General features: G+C 37.5%; 1 protein-coding gene across 4 annotated transcripts in view; it reads left to right on the forward strand.

The window, feature by feature from the left end:
- ZFYVE28 (zinc finger FYVE-type containing 28) overlaps nt 1-19,043 on the forward strand; it is a 165,865-nt gene that overhangs the window by 73,402 nt on the left and 73,420 nt on the right. For all 4 annotated transcript variants that reach the window (XM_056351085.1, XM_056351104.1, XM_056351075.1 and 1 more), the window contains exon 2: nt 6,177-6,317. In XM_056351085.1, the coding sequence (XP_056207060.1) occupies nt 6,177-6,317 (141 nt within the window). The remainder of the gene's footprint in view (nt 1-6,176; nt 6,318-19,043) is intronic.

The following is a 19,043-nucleotide window of genomic DNA, read 5'->3' on the forward strand; positions in this document are numbered from 1 at the left end:
GATGTTGTGCCTAAATCCTATTGCTTTGGGACAAAACACTTTTTCCTTCTCATAAGTCTTAGTTAAATTTAATTAGCTTAAAAGTAGCTACATGCAACATCAACTGTAAGCTTTAAAAATACTGTGTTGCCTCATCACTGGCTGTATTTAAACTGCTTAGGACCTAATTCTTGTGCCTTGTGCACAGAACATTACAGCTCATACAATTGAGTTCTTTTCCAAATTGTTAGGGTGACGTTTTCTGTACGTTGCAGTGTAGGATCATGTTCTTAATTTACACCATTTCCAAATTCTCATCTCAAACTTTATGTGCTTTCAATTCTGAAGTCCTTTTTCTGATTTCTGTGCTATGCAGTAATGGTTTGTATTTGGCAGTGTCTGATAATGCCAGCATTTATTTCGGGGAATGGAAAGTTTGAGGTTGACCCTTTATATCTGGGTATGTGACAACGCATTTCTTTCAGTTCCCTGAAAATGGAGTAGGCAACAGATTTAGACTGAGAACTGGGCCCGCAGTAATAGAAACATTTATACCATCCTTTCCCTTCCTAAAGGGGGAATAAAGGAACCTACATAGATGAAACACAGTTCCACTGATGTGAATGCCATGGCCTTTCTGTAAAGTGTTTTACCTGAGCTGTTAAAGAGTTGTGGCAGAACAGAAATTGTTGAGCAGGTAGTTGATGTTTATTAACCTTCCTGGCTAAGGAAGGGTAGCATTGTGTGGCACCTACAGCAATTAAAAAGTACTGCGCATGGCCTGTTGCCCAATATTGCCCTGTGATTGTGAATGCAGTTTCTGCAATGTGTAACAAAATACATGTATTTGGTAAAGGCACTTTTTACCAAGTACTACCTTGAAAAGTTACCCTGATGGATGTAGGTTTACTTTGTTTCCTTATTGAAAAGCAATCTGGATTTGCCATCAGCAAAATGCATTTAATGAATACTTTCATATAGTTTCTTTCCATAGGGATCAAGTCAGGGTTTCTGAGCATATGGGAAAGACATAAATTCTTAGTGTTGGAAAAATGCCACTGAACAAGTGAGATCTGGAGCCTTTCATCTTGGGTCTGTGGATTTTATTTTAGGCATGGTTGGGGTTTAGCTGTTGTCCTGAAGCCTTTAGATCAGCAGTTCAGAATTATGAATATTATTTTCCAGACGATAACTGACAGGCATCAGAAGATAGTCGTATCATTAGCTGGGATCTGGCTCATTTGCATGGTTACCTTGCTTCTGTTTTTCCTTTGGCTCATTTGGGATTATGTCTTCTGTCTCTTTTTGTGGTGGTGGGGGCTCTGTTCGTGTTGTAGTGCCAGTAAAAGAAAAAGCCTCAACAATACCTTTACTTTTCTACAAAGGATCGTGGAAATGGGAGGGATACATTCCCTTTCATGTTCCAGTTATGGGCTGCTGTCAGTTATGTTTAAGGTGATGCATATTTTATGTGTTACTTGAAGAGAAGCAGTATTGATACTTGAAGGCTGTTGTTAAAAATCACATCAAAGACACTTGCAAGCTTGTTTCAAAAGGAGAAAATCTTCCCCAAGAACACCTCTTATTTCTGGAAATGTATTATTTCAAGGAGATTCTTTTCAAGGAGTTTCTAGAATTACTGTATCGTTTGAGATGGATATGTTGGCACCCTGGCTTCTCATTGTAGTATCAGTTTTCCATCCAGCTGTTTGCTTCTGTCCTGATTGGGAAATCTGTGCTAGAATTTCTTCCTTTCCCAGTTAGTTGACACTTTTATTTATATAACAGCCTCTGGTTTTGGTAGACCAACTTGTTTACAAGATGTGAGAATACCATCTCTTCAGCTGGTAACATGCAATTAAGTAATCTTATAGACCTGTTACTGGTTTAATAACCTGTAACAGGTCTCTTAATTTGTTTTCCTTTTAAAAGGAAAGTATAGTCAGTATACATCCTGTTTGAAAAATCAAATCAAAATTCATTGTGCAACCTCATCCTAGTTGCTCTTTACTGGTGGGACTTCATGGGCAAAACTCGAGTGTAACTGGTGCAAGAGTTAATGCAACTTTTTCGTGTGAACAGTTTTATACTGACCTTGCGGATGGCAGGCAGTCTTGTGATTTTGATCTCTGACCTAATGGGAGTGGTACCTAATAAATAGTAAAAGTCATTAAAACAAATATTCAGCGAGTGATCTTTCACAAAAAAGACAAATAATGCAGTATTACATGACATGGCTAAGTGTTTAAAAAAAAGTAACTGATGGCGTGCTGATTCTGGTCTTTGTACTGAGTGGAGTGATAATTGATGTATATCATAAAATCAGGATAGTAAGTTACGACTCACCTAAGTGCTGATTTCAAATCTGTGAATGTACTCCAGTGGTATGGTAAATTATGTCCTGGCCATATAGGTACGCAGGATAACTTGGACCATTTGCTGGGCTGAATCCTTTTGAATGTTGGTTGTTGAATATAAACAAGTACTAAGACAGAAGGCACAGGGTATACCTGTAGAATGAGGTTGCTACTTGGATAGCTCATACTCAGGACAGTGTTGGGATGGTAACAGACTGAAAACCACAACAATACCACCACACACAAACTTACTCAGAGCCCAGCAAAAATTCCCTCCAAAAATCAAAACTGTATGTGCAACCTACAGCAGCAGCATGGTTAAAGGGGCTTCTACAGTCTGTGGATATGGAGAAAGTCAAATAAGTACTTGGTGCTTTAGTGGAAAAAGGTAAAATGAGTAGTATCTAGAAGTTGAAGTCCAGCAAATCAAAACAAGAATTTAGTTGCATAATTTGGTGGTAAATGTGATTAATTCCTGAAACAAACTACCAGGATGAGTGGTAGGTTCTGGATTAGGTGCTTTCACATGAAGTCTTTCTATTAATTTGAGCCTCTGAGAATGGGAATTACTAATTCTTATTCTGCCAAGGAATAATAAGTAATTTGGAGGGAAATAACTAAACCATATGTTGCATAAACTGAAAGTAAACATTGGCTTTGAGCATGGCACTATCTCTTATTTTCTGCTACCAATTGGAACAAATTGAGTTTAGAAAGTTGTGGTTATTTGCTTTAAATGGCCCCCTGTGAAGAGATTTAGTGTCATGCAGCTTAGGCTTGCCAGGGACCACATATGATTGACACAGTTAATCAAAGATCATGCAACTAATCCACACCAAACATAACACAGTAGAGAGAACTCAATTAAAACTATTGTTCCTTCAATTTAAAAGATCAGCCACATGGGAGCAAGTATCTCAGCCAGCCTTACTTGTTTTGCTTGAGACCAGTCTTAATAAACTGCCTTATTTTGCTTCCCCAGTAGAATTTAGATGTTTATAAATCAGCAGTCATGCTTTGCCGCAATTCTACACTTCTCCTGCATCTTTAGTTAACAACTTTGTCTAGAAAGTTTTAACTAATGTGGATAAGTGCTGATGAAAAAAGTAAAAATCTGAAATAATATAGTTGGGTAGTGGAAATGCTGAAAGAAATGCTTTACTAAGCCTTACTTTATAAATGCAGAAACTTAGAGCTAGACAAAATTAAGTTTGGTAGTTTAATTATAGGCTTTCCCTCTTATTATCGTTCATTTTGAATTTTGTTTCCTTCCCTGACCATATATTGCAAGCTTTACTTTTCTCCCTGGGCAGGCTGTAGTGAAGACATTATGCAAGACTGTAAATTTTTGAGAGTTTATACTTGGGTATTGAAACTACTTAATACTTTCAATGTCATCTATTATTAAGAGGAAGAATATGATTAGAAAGGCTCTGTGTTTTGTAAATAGTGGCTGCTTAAAGAAGAAAAGAAACTAACACTTTGGTTACAACATTTCAACTGCCTGAAAATACTTTTCATTTCTGACTTGCTTCAGAATTTGGGTGGTGTGAAGTAGTGGTGTAGGAAGCTGCTGGGCAGTGTGACTGTTCACAGCAATATTAAAGGTTGCCTTAAAATCACTGTATTCATGCACAAGTAAGGCATGTAGGAACAGGAGTTGATGCCTCTGTTTTCAGGGTGGATTGCTGTTGTCTCATTAAGTTGCTGACTGGGAACCAATTCAGCATGTAACACTGAGGGCGTATTTAGCATCACCTGACTCCTTGATCCTGTCAAGTATGGAGGATGTATACTGTTTTCTTCAAAAGCTGTTAATACTCTGTTACTCCTTTTCAGGGACTGAACAGCTGTGCAGGTTTTAATGCTTTTGCACTATGAAGGCCTGAAAGGATTCTTTTGCAGGATATGTATTTTGTGGAGGCTAAAATAGGGATTTTAACAATATGGTGTGGTATCTTATGTTGAAATTTTTTTTGGAAGTAAGAAGCAAAAATAAGTGTGTTTTTTCAGGGACTCCTGACACCATTTAATAGTGCTCTCACTGCTTCTGAACCTGTTTTGCTGTTGGCAGAGGGTTGCCATTAATCTTTCTGTGTGATCGAAGACAGTTCCTGTCTTCTGGACTAGCGCTGCAGAACTGGGTTTATGTGAAGCATGAGATTCAGCTTTCCAATATGCCTTTATCACCTCTATTAGTGCTTTAAACCTGTGGTTTGCTTAGAGCAGCATTTCTGATACCACTGCATCCGTATGCCAATCCCTTAAGAACTTTTGGTGTTTTGTCCTTTTACAATACTGAAAATGTTTCAGAGAGAAAATGCTACGGTTTACAAGATACCTCTCATTATACCCTCAGTGGTTTTGTCATTTGCCATTTGTTGCATTTGGTGATGTTGACTTTTAAAGTGATGTTATCTTCAGTTTAGTTGTTGACTAATTTCTTCACTGTATTACATTTGTTTCTGTTGGTACATGTTTTGCTCTGCTGTACTCATCTTGTACATCTTACTTAGTTGTCATGGAAAATGTGTTACTGGGTAATTTCTATGCTGTTGCTATTAACTTTAGTTTATAAAAGCAATGTTTTCTTTTAACCCAATGGATTTCTGTACCTGGAAGTTCTCTCCTATGTTGTCGTTTTATCCCAATGTTTGAGTCTCTGGGAAATGCTTCCATACAACTTTGTCTCTATTTTTACTGGTTCTACACATAAATAGGTCCTTCTAAAAGTATTTTTGTATTGCTTCATTTTTCAGTGCATTAAGAATCAATTTCAGACACTTTGCAGCTATTTTTCAGTAGTATCACGTGGGTTTTTTCTTTCATCTAGTGACAACTAACTGTAATACCCAGTCTACAGTTAGTTTATTAATGTTTCTGATGCTGTGATTAAAAACAACTATCTTGATTTTATATACATCTCTGACAAATCTGTGTAAGTTTTACTGATGACTACTTCAGAATAACATGAGGTTGTCTTATCTAAGCCCATAAATGTTTAACCAAGTTGCTGGCGCCTGCAGGTAGGAAGAGGGAGGGAGTAGCTCTTTTACTACTATTTATTTTTTTTTACTATTATTTACTACTAATAAAAGGGATAAAATTTTATTAATATGTCTCTTTTTGGTGTTGTATTGTTTCATTTTTCTGTTATTGCTGTTAAAATTGCTGTTTTGTTTTTATGTGGCAAAAAATCCTTTGTGATAACTCTGTCCTTAGCCACTTGGAAGACTTGTGGCATAGTTGTCATGCTGTAATGCCTTGTTTAGTCACATTATTTGCTTTGTGAAGTCTTTACATCTGTTTGTCTATGGTAATGTATCTGGTAGATTCAGTACCTTTTACCTTCTGTGGCTTGATTCTTGTGATACTCAAAGTGAAGATTCTGACCAGGTAGCAGTGTCCATTGTGTTGCAGGGGTTACCACAGTGCTTGGTAGAATATCACATTGCTTGATAGATTTCAGGGGGGGTGGTTTGTTTTTTTTTAATTTGGAACGCAACTTTGTCTTGTTTTGCCTAGAACTGAAGTGTTTAATAAACAAAACTGGTGATTCAGTTGTTTACTTCACCAGATAATTATGGCACAAGTAGTAAGAATGCCAGGATGGTTTTGGAGATAACAGTAGCTGAGTAATGCCTCAAGTTCATTAGGTGAGAGGTTTTGGGTTTTTTTTCAAGGTAGAAAAAATTTCTAAGTGTGCATAAATATCTCAAAAGCACTCTTATTTATCTGGCTTAAATGTAAAAAAAAAAAAAAAATGCAATAAATTAGCTGAAGTGGGTTTTTATTTGCAAAAATCATGTCATTTTGTATATGTCTCTGTTTCCACTACAGAGAACAGACCCACAGCTCCTTGCTCAGTTCTACTATGCTGATGAGGAACTAAATCAAGTAGCAGCTGAACTGGACAGTTTGGATGGAAGAAAAGACCCACAGAGATGTACGCTGCTAGTCAACCAGTTTCGTTCTTGTCAGGTAATCATAATGGCACTTTACTGATTTTATTGACATTTTTGTGTACATTAAACGTATTACATATTATTTATTGTATTAATTCTTATTGTCAAATCCTTTTATAATGAACCTTTGGCAGATCTATGCCTTACCTTAGTTTAAAAGGTAAATTTTTTGAAAACACGATCCATAAATCAAATCTACTACATCTCACTTAAGAGTGTTGATGCTTTCCCTTCAATAAGAGCATATATTAAAGACTTTGTTTCTTTTACTTAAAATAAGCATACAGACCTTAATAGAACATAAGAAATAATTCAAAATTTCAGGCAGGATAAAGTAGCCATGTCTTTTGTGGCTGCTCAGCTTTCTGCTAACTTTTTGTTAGTAAATGAACTACATAAAGACAGCTGTTAGTGTTGATGATTTTTTTTTTTAAGGGATATTATCTGCTTCATGTAAATAGTCTTGAGGATGAGAGGAGCTACTGAGGAACCAAGGAGAAGAGGGGTTTTATCTGTAAATTTTGTCAAAAGTATGAATCTGTGTCTGAGTTGCTGTGGTATAATTTAGTTCACCTAATACGAGACTCCTGAGAGCATTTGCTGAAACTGCAGCTATAGTTTGACTGAGGCTTGAAGGGAGAACAACCAGAGACTGCTAAGACCAATTAAGCTAAGTCTAGCTTTCTAACTTGGATGGTTTTCTGATTTGAATTATGTCCTGGTTTTGGCTGGGATAGTTAAATTTCTTTCTAGTAGATGGTATTGTGCTGTGTTTTGGGTTTAGGATGAGAGTAATGTTGATAATATGCTGAAGGTTTTGGTTGCTGCTAAGCAGTGGTCAGGGACTCTTCAGCTTTTCGTGCTGCCTTGCCAGCACTTGCTTTGGGGACACATGAAGCTGGGAGGAGATACAGCCAGGACATCTGATGCAGACTGGCCAAAAAATATTGCATACCATATGATGTCATGCTTAGTATAATAAACTAGGGGAAAAGCTGGCAGGGGACCACTGCTCAGGAACTGACTGGGCATTGGTCAACAGGTGGTGAACAATTGCATTTTGCATCACTTGTTTTGAATATTCTAATTATTCTTATTTATTTCCCTTTTTTTCCTGTCGTATTAAACTGTCTTTGTCTCAATCCATGAATTTCACTACTTTTTTTTTATCTGATTCTCTTCTCCATCCAACTGTGGTGGGGAGCAAGTGAACAGCTGAGTTGTGTTTAGCTGCCTACCAGGTTAAACCATGACAATTTATTAAGAAAAAAATCAGAAATTGAAGAACAAATTAAGAAAATATAACTGTCCCTCTCATACTGTATGCCATTCTACACCAAGTTTTTCAGTAGTAAAATTCAATTTTTTAGAGGTAAAACTATTTTTGTGGTACACTTCATAGTTGCACAAATGCTTTGATACTTCCTCTCCCAGTCACACCCAAGAAAAACAATTCAAACTGAAGTAGGTTCAAGTCCACAATACACCATGCTCAGGTGGTAGGAGGATTTCTGTATCACAAGTAAAGGCTTCCTGTCAAGTCAGGAGAATTTTAAGTGGAAAGACAATAGTAATAAAGAACTGTTTACATCTCAGCCAAATGAAAAATGGCAGTTAAGTGTAAAGTATGTTTTCCTTCACCCATTGCTAGAATTTCTTACTGTTACTACTCATAAAATATACCAAACTTCATTGTATCAAAGAATTTAATCACTAATCAAGTTGAGATGAATTTAAGGATAGTGTCCTGATTATCATAGCAAATGTTCACATTAATTTAGCTGAGTGTTGAAGTGAAAAAAAGTCAAGTATTATGTGCTTGATTGCAGGAAAATTAAATTTTAAGTGTGTGGGTTTTGTTTGTTTTTAACAGCACCTACAGAGAGAGTTGACAGCGTATTATTATGTCAGAAACAATATTAATACTTCTAACCTGAATATCTTCAGTTTTCTACTGTACTGTCCCTAGAGAAAAATGTGGAGTTGAAGGGTTGACCAAACTGGAAATTGTAAGTTTAGTAACAATCAAAATTCAGTGACTTGGAGGGGAAAAAAACAGTGAAGAGATTTATCTTGAAAGCTCATTGACTTTAGTCTGCTGTGTGATGGATCAGCTGTAACTAAATCACACTTCTATCTGACTTGTTCTTATAAACCTCCAGTAATGGACCTTCCACAAACTTTAGGCAAATTCTTTCCAGACTGTTTTTTTTTAGGAAAGGTCTTCTGGTAAGAAGGGTGGATGAACAATATCATCGTGCAAGATCATCTCCCTGTTGGTTGTTTTATCCCTGGAGATAACAATTTATTCCCTGTTTGTCTGCAGGTTCTCAGGCTTTCTGATTTTTTTCTTGTACTACAGGCAGACCTGAGGAGGTGTTCAAAAAGTAGCTTCTCTGAATGTTTCACTTACAGAAATGCAAGAAATGCAGAATCTAATAGCTCCTTGGTCAGTTTGCTTGGCTGGTTATATAGTGACTCACCACCTTGTGACTCTTGGTACCTTCTAATGCCTGGTAATTTCTTAATTTGTCACACAGATTGATGTTACTAAAACAATCTGTTGCTAGAGGTGAAAGAAAAGATGAAGATGGTTTTATTTTTTCATGTAGCTATTCTTGTAATTTTGAACTTTCAAAGTTCTGTAGACTAGGTCAGATGCATTGTCAAATGTCCTGTCAAAAATGGCTTTGCTAATTAGGACTTTTATGATTATTTTGTATTCCTTTGTGTAAAATCAAAGTTTTCTGCTTTTTCTGTTTAAGAATGTCATGTAAATGCCAAGCAAGGGAAGGGTCAATATTTTAGTAAGGATTCAGAATGTAAGTATTTGCTAATAAAACATGGCATGATAAGAGGAAAAAGTACTTTTAGCCTAAGGTACGGTGGGAAGGTGGAGAACCAGCAGCCAACTCTGCGGTCAAAATGGTTGTAATGGAAGGTCGTGTATGTGAATGTAGTGATAGCAGCTACAATGTGCAATACTTCTGTGATACCTGCAATGGCAATTACACAATTCTGAGACCTGGTTTTTGAGAAATGGGCTCTTTGAGTCTTCAGGCAATGGTTTTGAAAAGGAACTTGAAACCACAGAACAGTTAACCAAACTCACAGTCTTTGCATAATTTTTCCCTTTTTTTTTGTTTTTCCACATGTTATTAAGGTTTCCAGGTTATTCCCATGTTTTTACCTCCATGAAGTTTACAGAGGCATAATCTTTCTATCAGGTTTCAGTGTGTTCTAGGGACAAAGTTTTCAAAAATATATTGTCCTTTTGTCTTTTCATCTGGTTTTGGAGTTATTTCATTGTTCCTGGATTGCTTATTTTCAGATTTGAGTGTCTGCTTGATTAACATATGTTTTGAAATTGGATTTCATTTTATTAACTAGAGAAGAAAAATACCTTTTAATTAGTGTGATATTTCTGAAACACCAACAAGTCTTAGAAGTCGATTCTTTTTAGAGAGAGGTTATATTCTGTTAGCTCTTCAGATACTGTTAAGATCCAAGATTTAGATCATTGTGTTTTTAGCTTTTGGTACTATTGCTAAAGAGCTGTAAGGTTACTATAGTGTGTGAACAGATTCAGACAAAAACAGAAGGACTCTGCCTAAAGGATGTAATGCTTTATAGTGGACATCATATTTTTTATCTTAAAACCAGCAGTATTAGTGAAGGCAAGTTGAAGGTATGGTGCATTCTGTTATTCCTGTGGATATGCAGAGAATATCAGTCTTCAAGACTGATACTTCTTTAGTAAAGAACTGTAACTCTAAATCTCGTCTTACACTGTTTTGCCTTAGCACTAAGCCATTTGATTATAAAAAATATTTTTTACAGTAAATTAACTTTTCAAAACTTCTGAAGGTCTTGCAACTTGAATTTCAAATGCTGTGAGCTGACTATAGCATGATTCCGAGTGGCATGTATCTGAGTAAGAATCAAGGTAATGGTTTTCAAAGCTTCGCGTCTTATTTTTACGTTAAGGTGATATAACAGTTTTTCCTAGTTACGGTAGCCTGTTATCAAAATGACATGCCTCATTTTGCTTTGGTGTTTGCATGTCTGGTAGAATATTGTAAGAACATACCTATTAATACAGTACCTTGCATTTATTGTGTGGTTAATACCTATCCAACAGAATAAAACATTTCTTCCTCTACTAGTTTCTGTTAAAGTTGACATTTACTTCAGCATGAAGATGTGCATGATGAAAAGCTATGCAAGTTTTTCTTAAATGAAAGAAGAGGTTAGGTAGGGTGTCATATTTCAGGTTTTTGAAATTTTTTTGTTCATTTTATTGATGGTAATAGAGGGAAAGTACTTTCTCTTAAGGAAAACATGCTTGCATCAGTGAATCTTCAGTAATATGCAGTGCTGGTTCATCTGAGGGTTTTTTCCCTGCAACACAAATAATTCATTGAAGTATTTTTGTTTTAGTGGTATAATAAGGTGTCCTTTTCTAGGCTGCTCGCAACATCACATGGTATTGAATTTTATAAGTAATGGTACTTTGCTACACTTTTTAATTTATCATTCTTCAAATTAATTTGCCTCAATCATTGCTATTTTCCATAGATTAATATCTTGTTACTGGAGTTGATAAAAAAACCAATTAAGTTCTGTAATATGTAACAGTAAACCTAATTCTATTTAAATAGCTGAAAAATTATTTTAAACCAGTTTAAGAGCAAAGCATAAAAAACCCCTTTGTTTCTAACTCAGAGGTTTTGTTATGACTTCATAGGTGCATAAGTACTTGACATTGTGGAGATGTTTTCAGGATCATAGTACTTGCTGTTTCAGTATACTGAGAATTACTTCTCTGCATACAGTAGCAAGGCCTCAGAATAGCATATGAGTCAGTTCCTAGCATGATTTTATCAAAATTATTCCTTGAACTGCAGATGGTGTTTCAGCAATGTGTAATTCGATCTGTTAAAAGTACACTGAGAAGGTATTTGCCCCATCAGGGCACTGGGTGAAGCAAACTGTGGACTTGCCTTGTTGTGTGACCCCTCCCACTGTACCACAGAATAATAAAATGCAAAATTTGTAATATCCGTAAAACATGACTGTTTGTGGCTAACTGCTATGAGTGATGGATGTTGCATTGACTGGTAGCATATTTTACTGGCTTTTCATTCTTTTTCTGCTGTTTGCTTGGGAATCACGTTCTGGATAACTGTGACTGGCAGTCCAGCATTTTCAAGTCAGCTATCAGCAGCTTCAGTATGCTGTAACATTAGGCTTCAGAATGTAGGCTTTAGTGGGCTCCTTCATGCGTAGGTCACTCCTTCATACAGTGGGTGAGCAGCAGACACCTATGAATCTGAACCTCATTACTTATCACAGTGTAAGTTAATGTTGCTGAAGAATCGGAGCCCTTAGAGAAAACTGAAGCATATTTCAGTGTTGTTACGGCTTGTCTGTCTCAACTTCTGTAGAAATATAAAATAGGTGGTGAATGTTCTTGAATTCTTCAAAAAGGAAGCCTTAAAGGAGCATTCTGTCACTATGTGTCAAAGGGCAAGCTGGCGGGGAAGATCACCAGCCTGGTTGAACAGAGAGCTTTGTCTGGAACTCGGGGAAAAAAGGAGAGTTTAACACCATTGGAAGAAAGAGCAGGCAACTCTTGAGGACTTCAAGCCTGTCGTGAGGTTATGCAGGGCAAAGATTAGAGAGGTAAAAGCCCCCAGCCAGAGCTCAGGATGGCCACTGCTGTGAAAGATAACAAAGTATTTTTTAACAAAAAACAGGAGGAGGGCCAAGGGGAATCTCCATCCTTTATTGGGTGCAGCAAGGAGTATTGCCACAAAAGATGAGGAAAAGGGTGTAGCCTGGAGAGAAGGGGGCTGGGGGGGACATTACTGCTCTCTACAACTGCCTGAAGAGGTTGTAGGCAGGTGGGGGTCAGTTTCTTCTCCCAGATAACAAGCAACAGCACAAGAGGAAATGGCCTCAAGTGGCACCAGGGGAGGGTTAGATTGGATATTGGGAAACATTTCTTCACCGCAAGGGTGGCCAAGCATTGAACAGGCTGCCCAGGGAGGTGGTGGAATCGCCATCCCTGGAGGTGTTTAAGAAAACCGCATAAATACGGTGCTTAGGGAGATGGTGTAGTGGCGGACTTGGCAGTCCTGGGTTAATGGTTGGACTTGATGATCTTCAGAGTCTTTTCCAACCTAAATGACTCTATGATAGTGCTATCAAAAATGCTGTTTCAGCCAGGCTTACTCTGTATTTCTTCCAGCTCAATTTAACAGGTGAGAGACATGAGTTGAGAATCAAGTGTCAATAACAACAAAGCTTTGTCCTGTTGTAAAGTTATAATTGCTATGTAACACTTACACCATACAGGCAGAAGGAGCTTTACCATAGAGTGTGGGAAGAGGCTAAAAATGGGCTGTGGGAAACAATGAGTAAAGAGTAAAATGCTGCCAGGAGCCCATCTGGGTAATCTCCTTTGTCACAAAGGAGCATGCTAAAATCATGGAATCATAGAATGGTTTGCGTTGGTAGGGATGGTAAGGATCATCTACTTCCAACCCCCCTGCCACGGGCAGGGACACCTTCCACTAGATCAGGTTTCTCCAAGCCCCATCCAGCCTGGCCTTGAACATTTCCAAGGATGGGGCATCCACAGTTTCTCTGAGCAACTTATTCCAGTGCCTCAGCACCCTCACAGTTAATAATTTCTTCCTTATATCTAAGCTAAACCTACCCTCTTTCAGTTGAAAGCCGTTACCCCTTGTCCTATCACTACATGCCCTTGTCAAAAGTCCCTCTCCAGCTTTCCTGTAGCCCCCTTTTAGGGCTAGAAGGCTGCTTAAGGTCTTCCTGGAGCCTTCTCTTCTCCAGGCTGAACAGCTCCAACTGTCTCAGCCTTTCCTCATAGGAGAGGAGCTGCAGCCCTCTGATCGTTTTTATGGCCCTTCTCTGGATTTGCTCCAGCATGTCTGTGTCCTTATGCTGGGGGCCCCAGAGCTGGATGCAGTACTGCAGGTGGGGTCTCATGAGAGCAGAGTAGAGGGGGGAAAATCACCTCCTTCAACCTGCTGGCCATGCATCTTTTGATGTAGCCCAGGATATGGCTGCCTTTCTGGGCTGCTAGAGCATGTTACCAGCTCATTTTGTTTTTCATCTATAAATGCCCTCAAGTCCTCCTCAGGGCTGCTCTCAATCTGCTCAACCTCCAGTCTGTATTGATACTGAGGATTTTCCTGTCCCAGATGCAGGACCTTGCATTTGGCCTTGTTGAATCAAAATCAAATTTTTAATTAAAAAAAAATTATATTCTTCATCTTTGAAATATGCCTTTTGTGTATCTTAAAAGCATAAAAACATTATTTGCTTTCTTAAGCTGGAGATGGATGGATAAGGCAGTCTAAAAGTAGGGTAGCTCTGTATGTGATACTCTTTAGTGTCTCATGGAAGCAGTGAAGATTGTTTGATAATGGGTTACTTAGCGTGTCGTTACCAATTTCAGCTTGATACAAGGAAACCAGTCCAGTAACCTTTCACCTCAGCTTGTACCATGTACATGGGCATATTTCTATATTGCTTTTTTCTTTGATTTAGAAACACCACCACCCCCCCCACCCCCAAAATAAAAAACCACCACCACCACACACAATGCTGAAGTTGCTGCAGGATTTGCAAGATGCCTACTAAAATTCCCTGAGTGGAAGAGGGCCATGACTGAGCTGTAATGAACTGTGTTATTGAACTTGCATGGATTCCTTTGTAGTGAGGAAATGGAAAGGGTCTTCAGAGTGTGACTTCTGATTTTTTTTATATACATATTTAAAAATAAATTAAAGTTTGTGTAGAATGGAATGACAGCACAGGTGGTGATCAATAATGCATAAGGGTGAAACTGAAGCTAGATTGACAAGTTGATAAATAATGAAAAGGGAACTTATCTTTGTATACAAAATACAATTAATTTTTTATCAGTAAAAAAGGGATGTAATTATATTATATTAAATAGTTCATGCTGAGGAAGCCATAGGTTGTTATTGAAGGGACTGTGTTGTGAGTTTATACTGCACCATCTGCTTGCAATGACCACATTCATTGCATGCAAACTCCTATGGAAAAATACTGTCTTAGGTGGAAGATGAGGTAGTCATCCATTTAAAACATGAGGCCATAACAGGAGAGCAAGATTAATATTTTATCTGTACCTCAGTTAGAACAGGGAGTTTTTTGTCCAGATGTCAAAGTTTTGTTCAAATTAAAAAATAATGGTATTTTCTTCTTTGTGAAGGAGAGCCCATCTGTAGAAGGCTCTTAATTTTTGAGGTTTTGAAATCTTCTGTTTAAAAAGATAAGATGTTTCATTTCTTAATGCATGATTATCTGCCCTAGATAATACTCTTTCTATTAAGAAAAATTGACACATTGATACTTTGAATATTGACATAGCGGACCCAAGATGTACTGGTATAATTCCCGGAGCATTTGAAGGCTAAATGAGGACAGCAGAGCCAGGTCACTTTAAAACTGACTTTTCTCAGCGTTTCTGAATTATGAGACTATACGAGATCCAATTCTGTAGGAATTAATGTAATGTGACATGGCTGACTATCAGGGCCTTTATAGTTCTTACACATTCTTCAACAGTACCATCAGAGGATTGCTGTCAGCTCTGCTGCATTCCTCCTTTTTAATCTTTTTCTTTTACTCTTGCAAATAAGGATAAAATCAGCCACTGAATTGTTATGTAGTCTTATGACTTAAATAAGCTGCTATTTGTTGCCTTTCCTCTGTGTGTGTGGTAGCACCATGTTAGCACAATTAGTGATACGTGCAAATTATTTATTTGGTGACATTTCCATACTTGGGGATTAAGTCTTGTTTTCCTCCGTTAGAAGCTTTTTTGCTTAATGATGTAAGAAAAGAAACCTCCCCCTTTCCTTAATATAATTTTACTTTAATGCTCAGGAAATATGATAAAAAAGGCAAAATTTTTTTTTAAACACAGTTTTTAGCAGTGGAATTTAGTTTTCATTGTGACCTTAACATCCTTGAAGGTTAGTCTGGCATTTTCTATGTGAAATAATTAATAAATTAACTACTTCATCCATTTTCAAGGGATAAAACATCAATACTATAACACTGTGTAAATTTATATTTCAAATACAAATAATAGATTATGATGAATAATTGTGGAATATTGTGTAACCTTGTTTTCTCATGTGTCATAAGTAAGTTTTCATTAAACAAAAGAAAGCCTTTAGATGTTTACATACTATGCATTGGGCCCAACAAGAATTTCTACATATTAGAAGGAGGGAGGACAAAATATTTTGCAGTTTGAGAGAACAGATGAATTTCAGACTGCCCTTTTTTTGCTGTTCTCTGATGTAAAGATAGAGTGGTTGTCTTCTGCATCAAACTTATGCTTTGGAATGTATTTCTGTTAGCTCATTGCAGCACAATGTTCTCGAAAAAAATGCAGGCTTTAAGAGAGTAATTTTAAAAATTTAGACATTTTTGAAAGATTTGCATGTATTAGCAAGTTAGTATTGCTTCACAGGATTTTTAAACGGTTGATGTGGAAACAGCTTGTGATAAGGAAAAATTTGTTGTCAGGTGGTAGGCTTTGCTACTACATGCTTTTGCACTACTTGAGCACAAAACTTTCCATTTTAAAGGCTGTGGGAAGTAAATACTGGTGTGAAATGAATTATGCAGAAAGTGTGCTGTGTTCGGCAAGAATGCTTACCTTTTTGCTTATGCCATCTACTCCTGCTGGATTTCCAGTTCAAAGTAGTGCTATTTTTTCAACACTTTAAAAAGTAGTCTTGAGATAAACAGCAGTATTACCCCAAATACACTATTCTTCCTGCTGCAAAGCAAATAAAGCTAACTTTTTATATGCCAATACCACATCTTGTTTCATAGTTCAGGAAAAAGCTAGAATTTGATTTAAAAATACAGTGTTCTTGATACCACTGTGTGATGTACTCTGTATAAATTTTTGGGTTTGCCCGGAGAATACCTTTTCAGTTCTTAAGGTTTCTGTAGATGAAGATTATTTAAGCAAATAGAATACAAATTTCTCTTTCTTGCTTTGATATCTCAGTTGCCCCAGGGTATCTGTAAGTACTGCTAAAGTTGTTTTTCCACTTTAATAGTGCTCATAATAAAACAGTGCAGGAGTTCATGTAGAAGCGTAAGTGATCATCTTTAGGCTGCAAAGCTTGTTGAATTGATTTGTGCAACTGAGACGCTAAGTTAAACTGTGTTACTGATGTAAGCTCTTGTAATTTTTGCTTTAGAATTGTTCTGATACTTGGAGGGGATTTTCTGTTTAATTTCCTTGCCCCCCCCGCCCCCCCCCCCCCCGCCTCGTAAGGTCTGATGTAGTCTTTTAAATAAACAAGGATGAATCCTAGCTGCCTTGCAGAGTGATGTCTATTTTTGACTGGCATGATAACTGGGATTTTAAAATATTTTCCATTTTTACACATTCCTGTGCACCTCTGGCCTCTGTGTCAGCCCTGTTTATTATTTGTATTATTGTCCTCCATAGGGATTTTGCATATTTGACTCGAAAATATTTTAACCCTGTAGCTGGAATGTGAGGAGTTCTCTCAGTAGATCTAATGAATGTATTTCTGGCTGTCTGGCTTATTCTGCAATGCAATTAAGAGTCTGAAAATACATCCTATTTCCTAATTGATGAAATAAAATTTTGAAGGTATCCCTCAACAGGGAAGGCAGCATTATCTTTATGTAATTTTTTAGGAGATCCTTAAATCACTTAATTACAGTATACAGACAGTAGAAATGATCCTGGACCTGAACACTGTTATGTTGAGTGGAGGTCATTAAGGATCTGGGATCTGTAGTTTTGAGGCAAACTGTTGTTGGTTATAACTCCTTATGTGGTATAATACCACATTGGCCTTTGTCTTTTGTCTACAGCTGCAGTACTTCAACATAACTCTCTCAATTTTTTATTCACTAAAGTCAGAATGTTGTTTAATGCCAAATATGTTCTTTTTCTCCTAGCTGGTTAAGGTTTCTAAATCTGCCAGTGTTGTGGATTAACACCGCTAGGCTTTATAATGGTATTAATGGAAATGCATAGAGTGATTTCAGATGGAAATATTTATGTAAATTTGAGTGGTTTTGGTCAGAGTCCTATGAAAACTTCAGCAGCTGTGCATGTGGATTGCCTAGTCTTTGATTCAAACAAGCCCTTGGGCACTTGGTTAGAAATGTTATAAACGTTTTAGTTTCAGTAAATCTCTTAGCTTTATTGCTTGGATATGTGGTTGAGCATGGGCAGACAAGATAAAGAAACTTTGATTTCATAAAAAATCTGCCGAAACGTGTATTTCTGTGTTATTGCATGTAGTTAGTTCCTTAGGCATCATTGCATGGTTCATTGGTAGTGTCAGTGTAAAGCTTTTCCATTCCACATTTGCACTATTCTTGTTCTTATCCCCATACTTCAGCATGGCATCCCCTCAAAGCACAGCTTCCTATTAGCTTAAACTGATTTGAGACTGTGCAGCCATCAAAAGCGGTAGCCTTGTCTGTCCTTTCTTCCAGCACTAACCAGTGTGCTGCAGGTACCTGGCTCCAGCAGTGAGTGAATGGTCATGGAGCAGGTGGGATGACCTGGAAGCTTGGTTGTGGGGGAGGCTTTGGTGGGATATTGATTGCCCTGAGTGTGCGGATGCACAATGGCGTCCAAGTGCTGACATACAGCTAGAGGAGTGTCTGCAGGCAGAAGTGGGGAGCGTGTAGTGGGTTTATAGATCCTTATCCATAGCCAGTTTAAATAAGCTGTGGTCAGCTTGATACCTCTAGGAAACCACATCTTCAACTGTGCTAATGCATGTATTTGCAGAGTCGTTCTGTGACCTTGAACAGTGAAATGACCTGGATTACCGTGGGTCAGTGCTCTGAAACCATTCATTATGCCCCTTGTACCAGTAAGCCGAGAGTGCTGTTGAGAAGGCCAGTGACAGCCTGTAGATAGGAACAAAAGCTGTAAAATAGGTGAGAGAAGGGGCTGGCTTGTCAGTTGGCCTTGCTGCCTAACGATTAGACTGCAAAATGGCCTTATGCTATTTGCTGCCTGTCTTAGATGAAAAGTGCCTTTCTATTTCAGGTGTAAAAAACCTGATCTGAAGGTGTTTCCTTTTTTCTGATAAGTTTAAGTGGTATGAGAATAAGCAATCTCTAAAAAAAAAAAAAAATTCCAAAAAAATCCCTTCTATTCTGTGCTTTATCTGAATTGTATCCCTGCTGAAGAGAAGCAATTTTTAAGAAAAGTCAGCATTAATGAGCATCCCTTAATGAAGAAGGTATCTGTAAAGAGCTGTTAAATCACTCATAGGACAATGCCTGTGTCATAGTAGATTGGCAGCGAGTTATCTAAGAAATACTAATTGTGTTCATTAACATTCTTGACAAGAGCAAGCTGGGAGTATGTACCATAATCGCTGGAAACAATGAGGCAGTTCAGAGGTGCAATGTTTTCATGTTTGATTACATCTGTCCATCGCAGAACATTTTCTTGTAGAATTAGGCAGAAATAGATCTCTTTAAATGAGACAAGTTAGACTAAAGCTGTAAAACTCCCAGCTGGATTCTGTAACATAATGATTGGTTAAAAGTTGGCAAGAATCTATTCCTGATGTTATTTTATTAAATGATAGAAAGGTTAAACGGTGTGAGTTGAGCCAGGAGTACTTTTAGCTGAAGTAATGGCGAA

The sequence above is a fragment of the Falco biarmicus genome, chromosome 1 (assembly GCF_023638135.1).
Source record: "Falco biarmicus isolate bFalBia1 chromosome 1, bFalBia1.pri, whole genome shotgun sequence".
Classification (NCBI taxonomy): domain Eukaryota; kingdom Metazoa; phylum Chordata; class Aves; order Falconiformes; family Falconidae; genus Falco; species Falco biarmicus.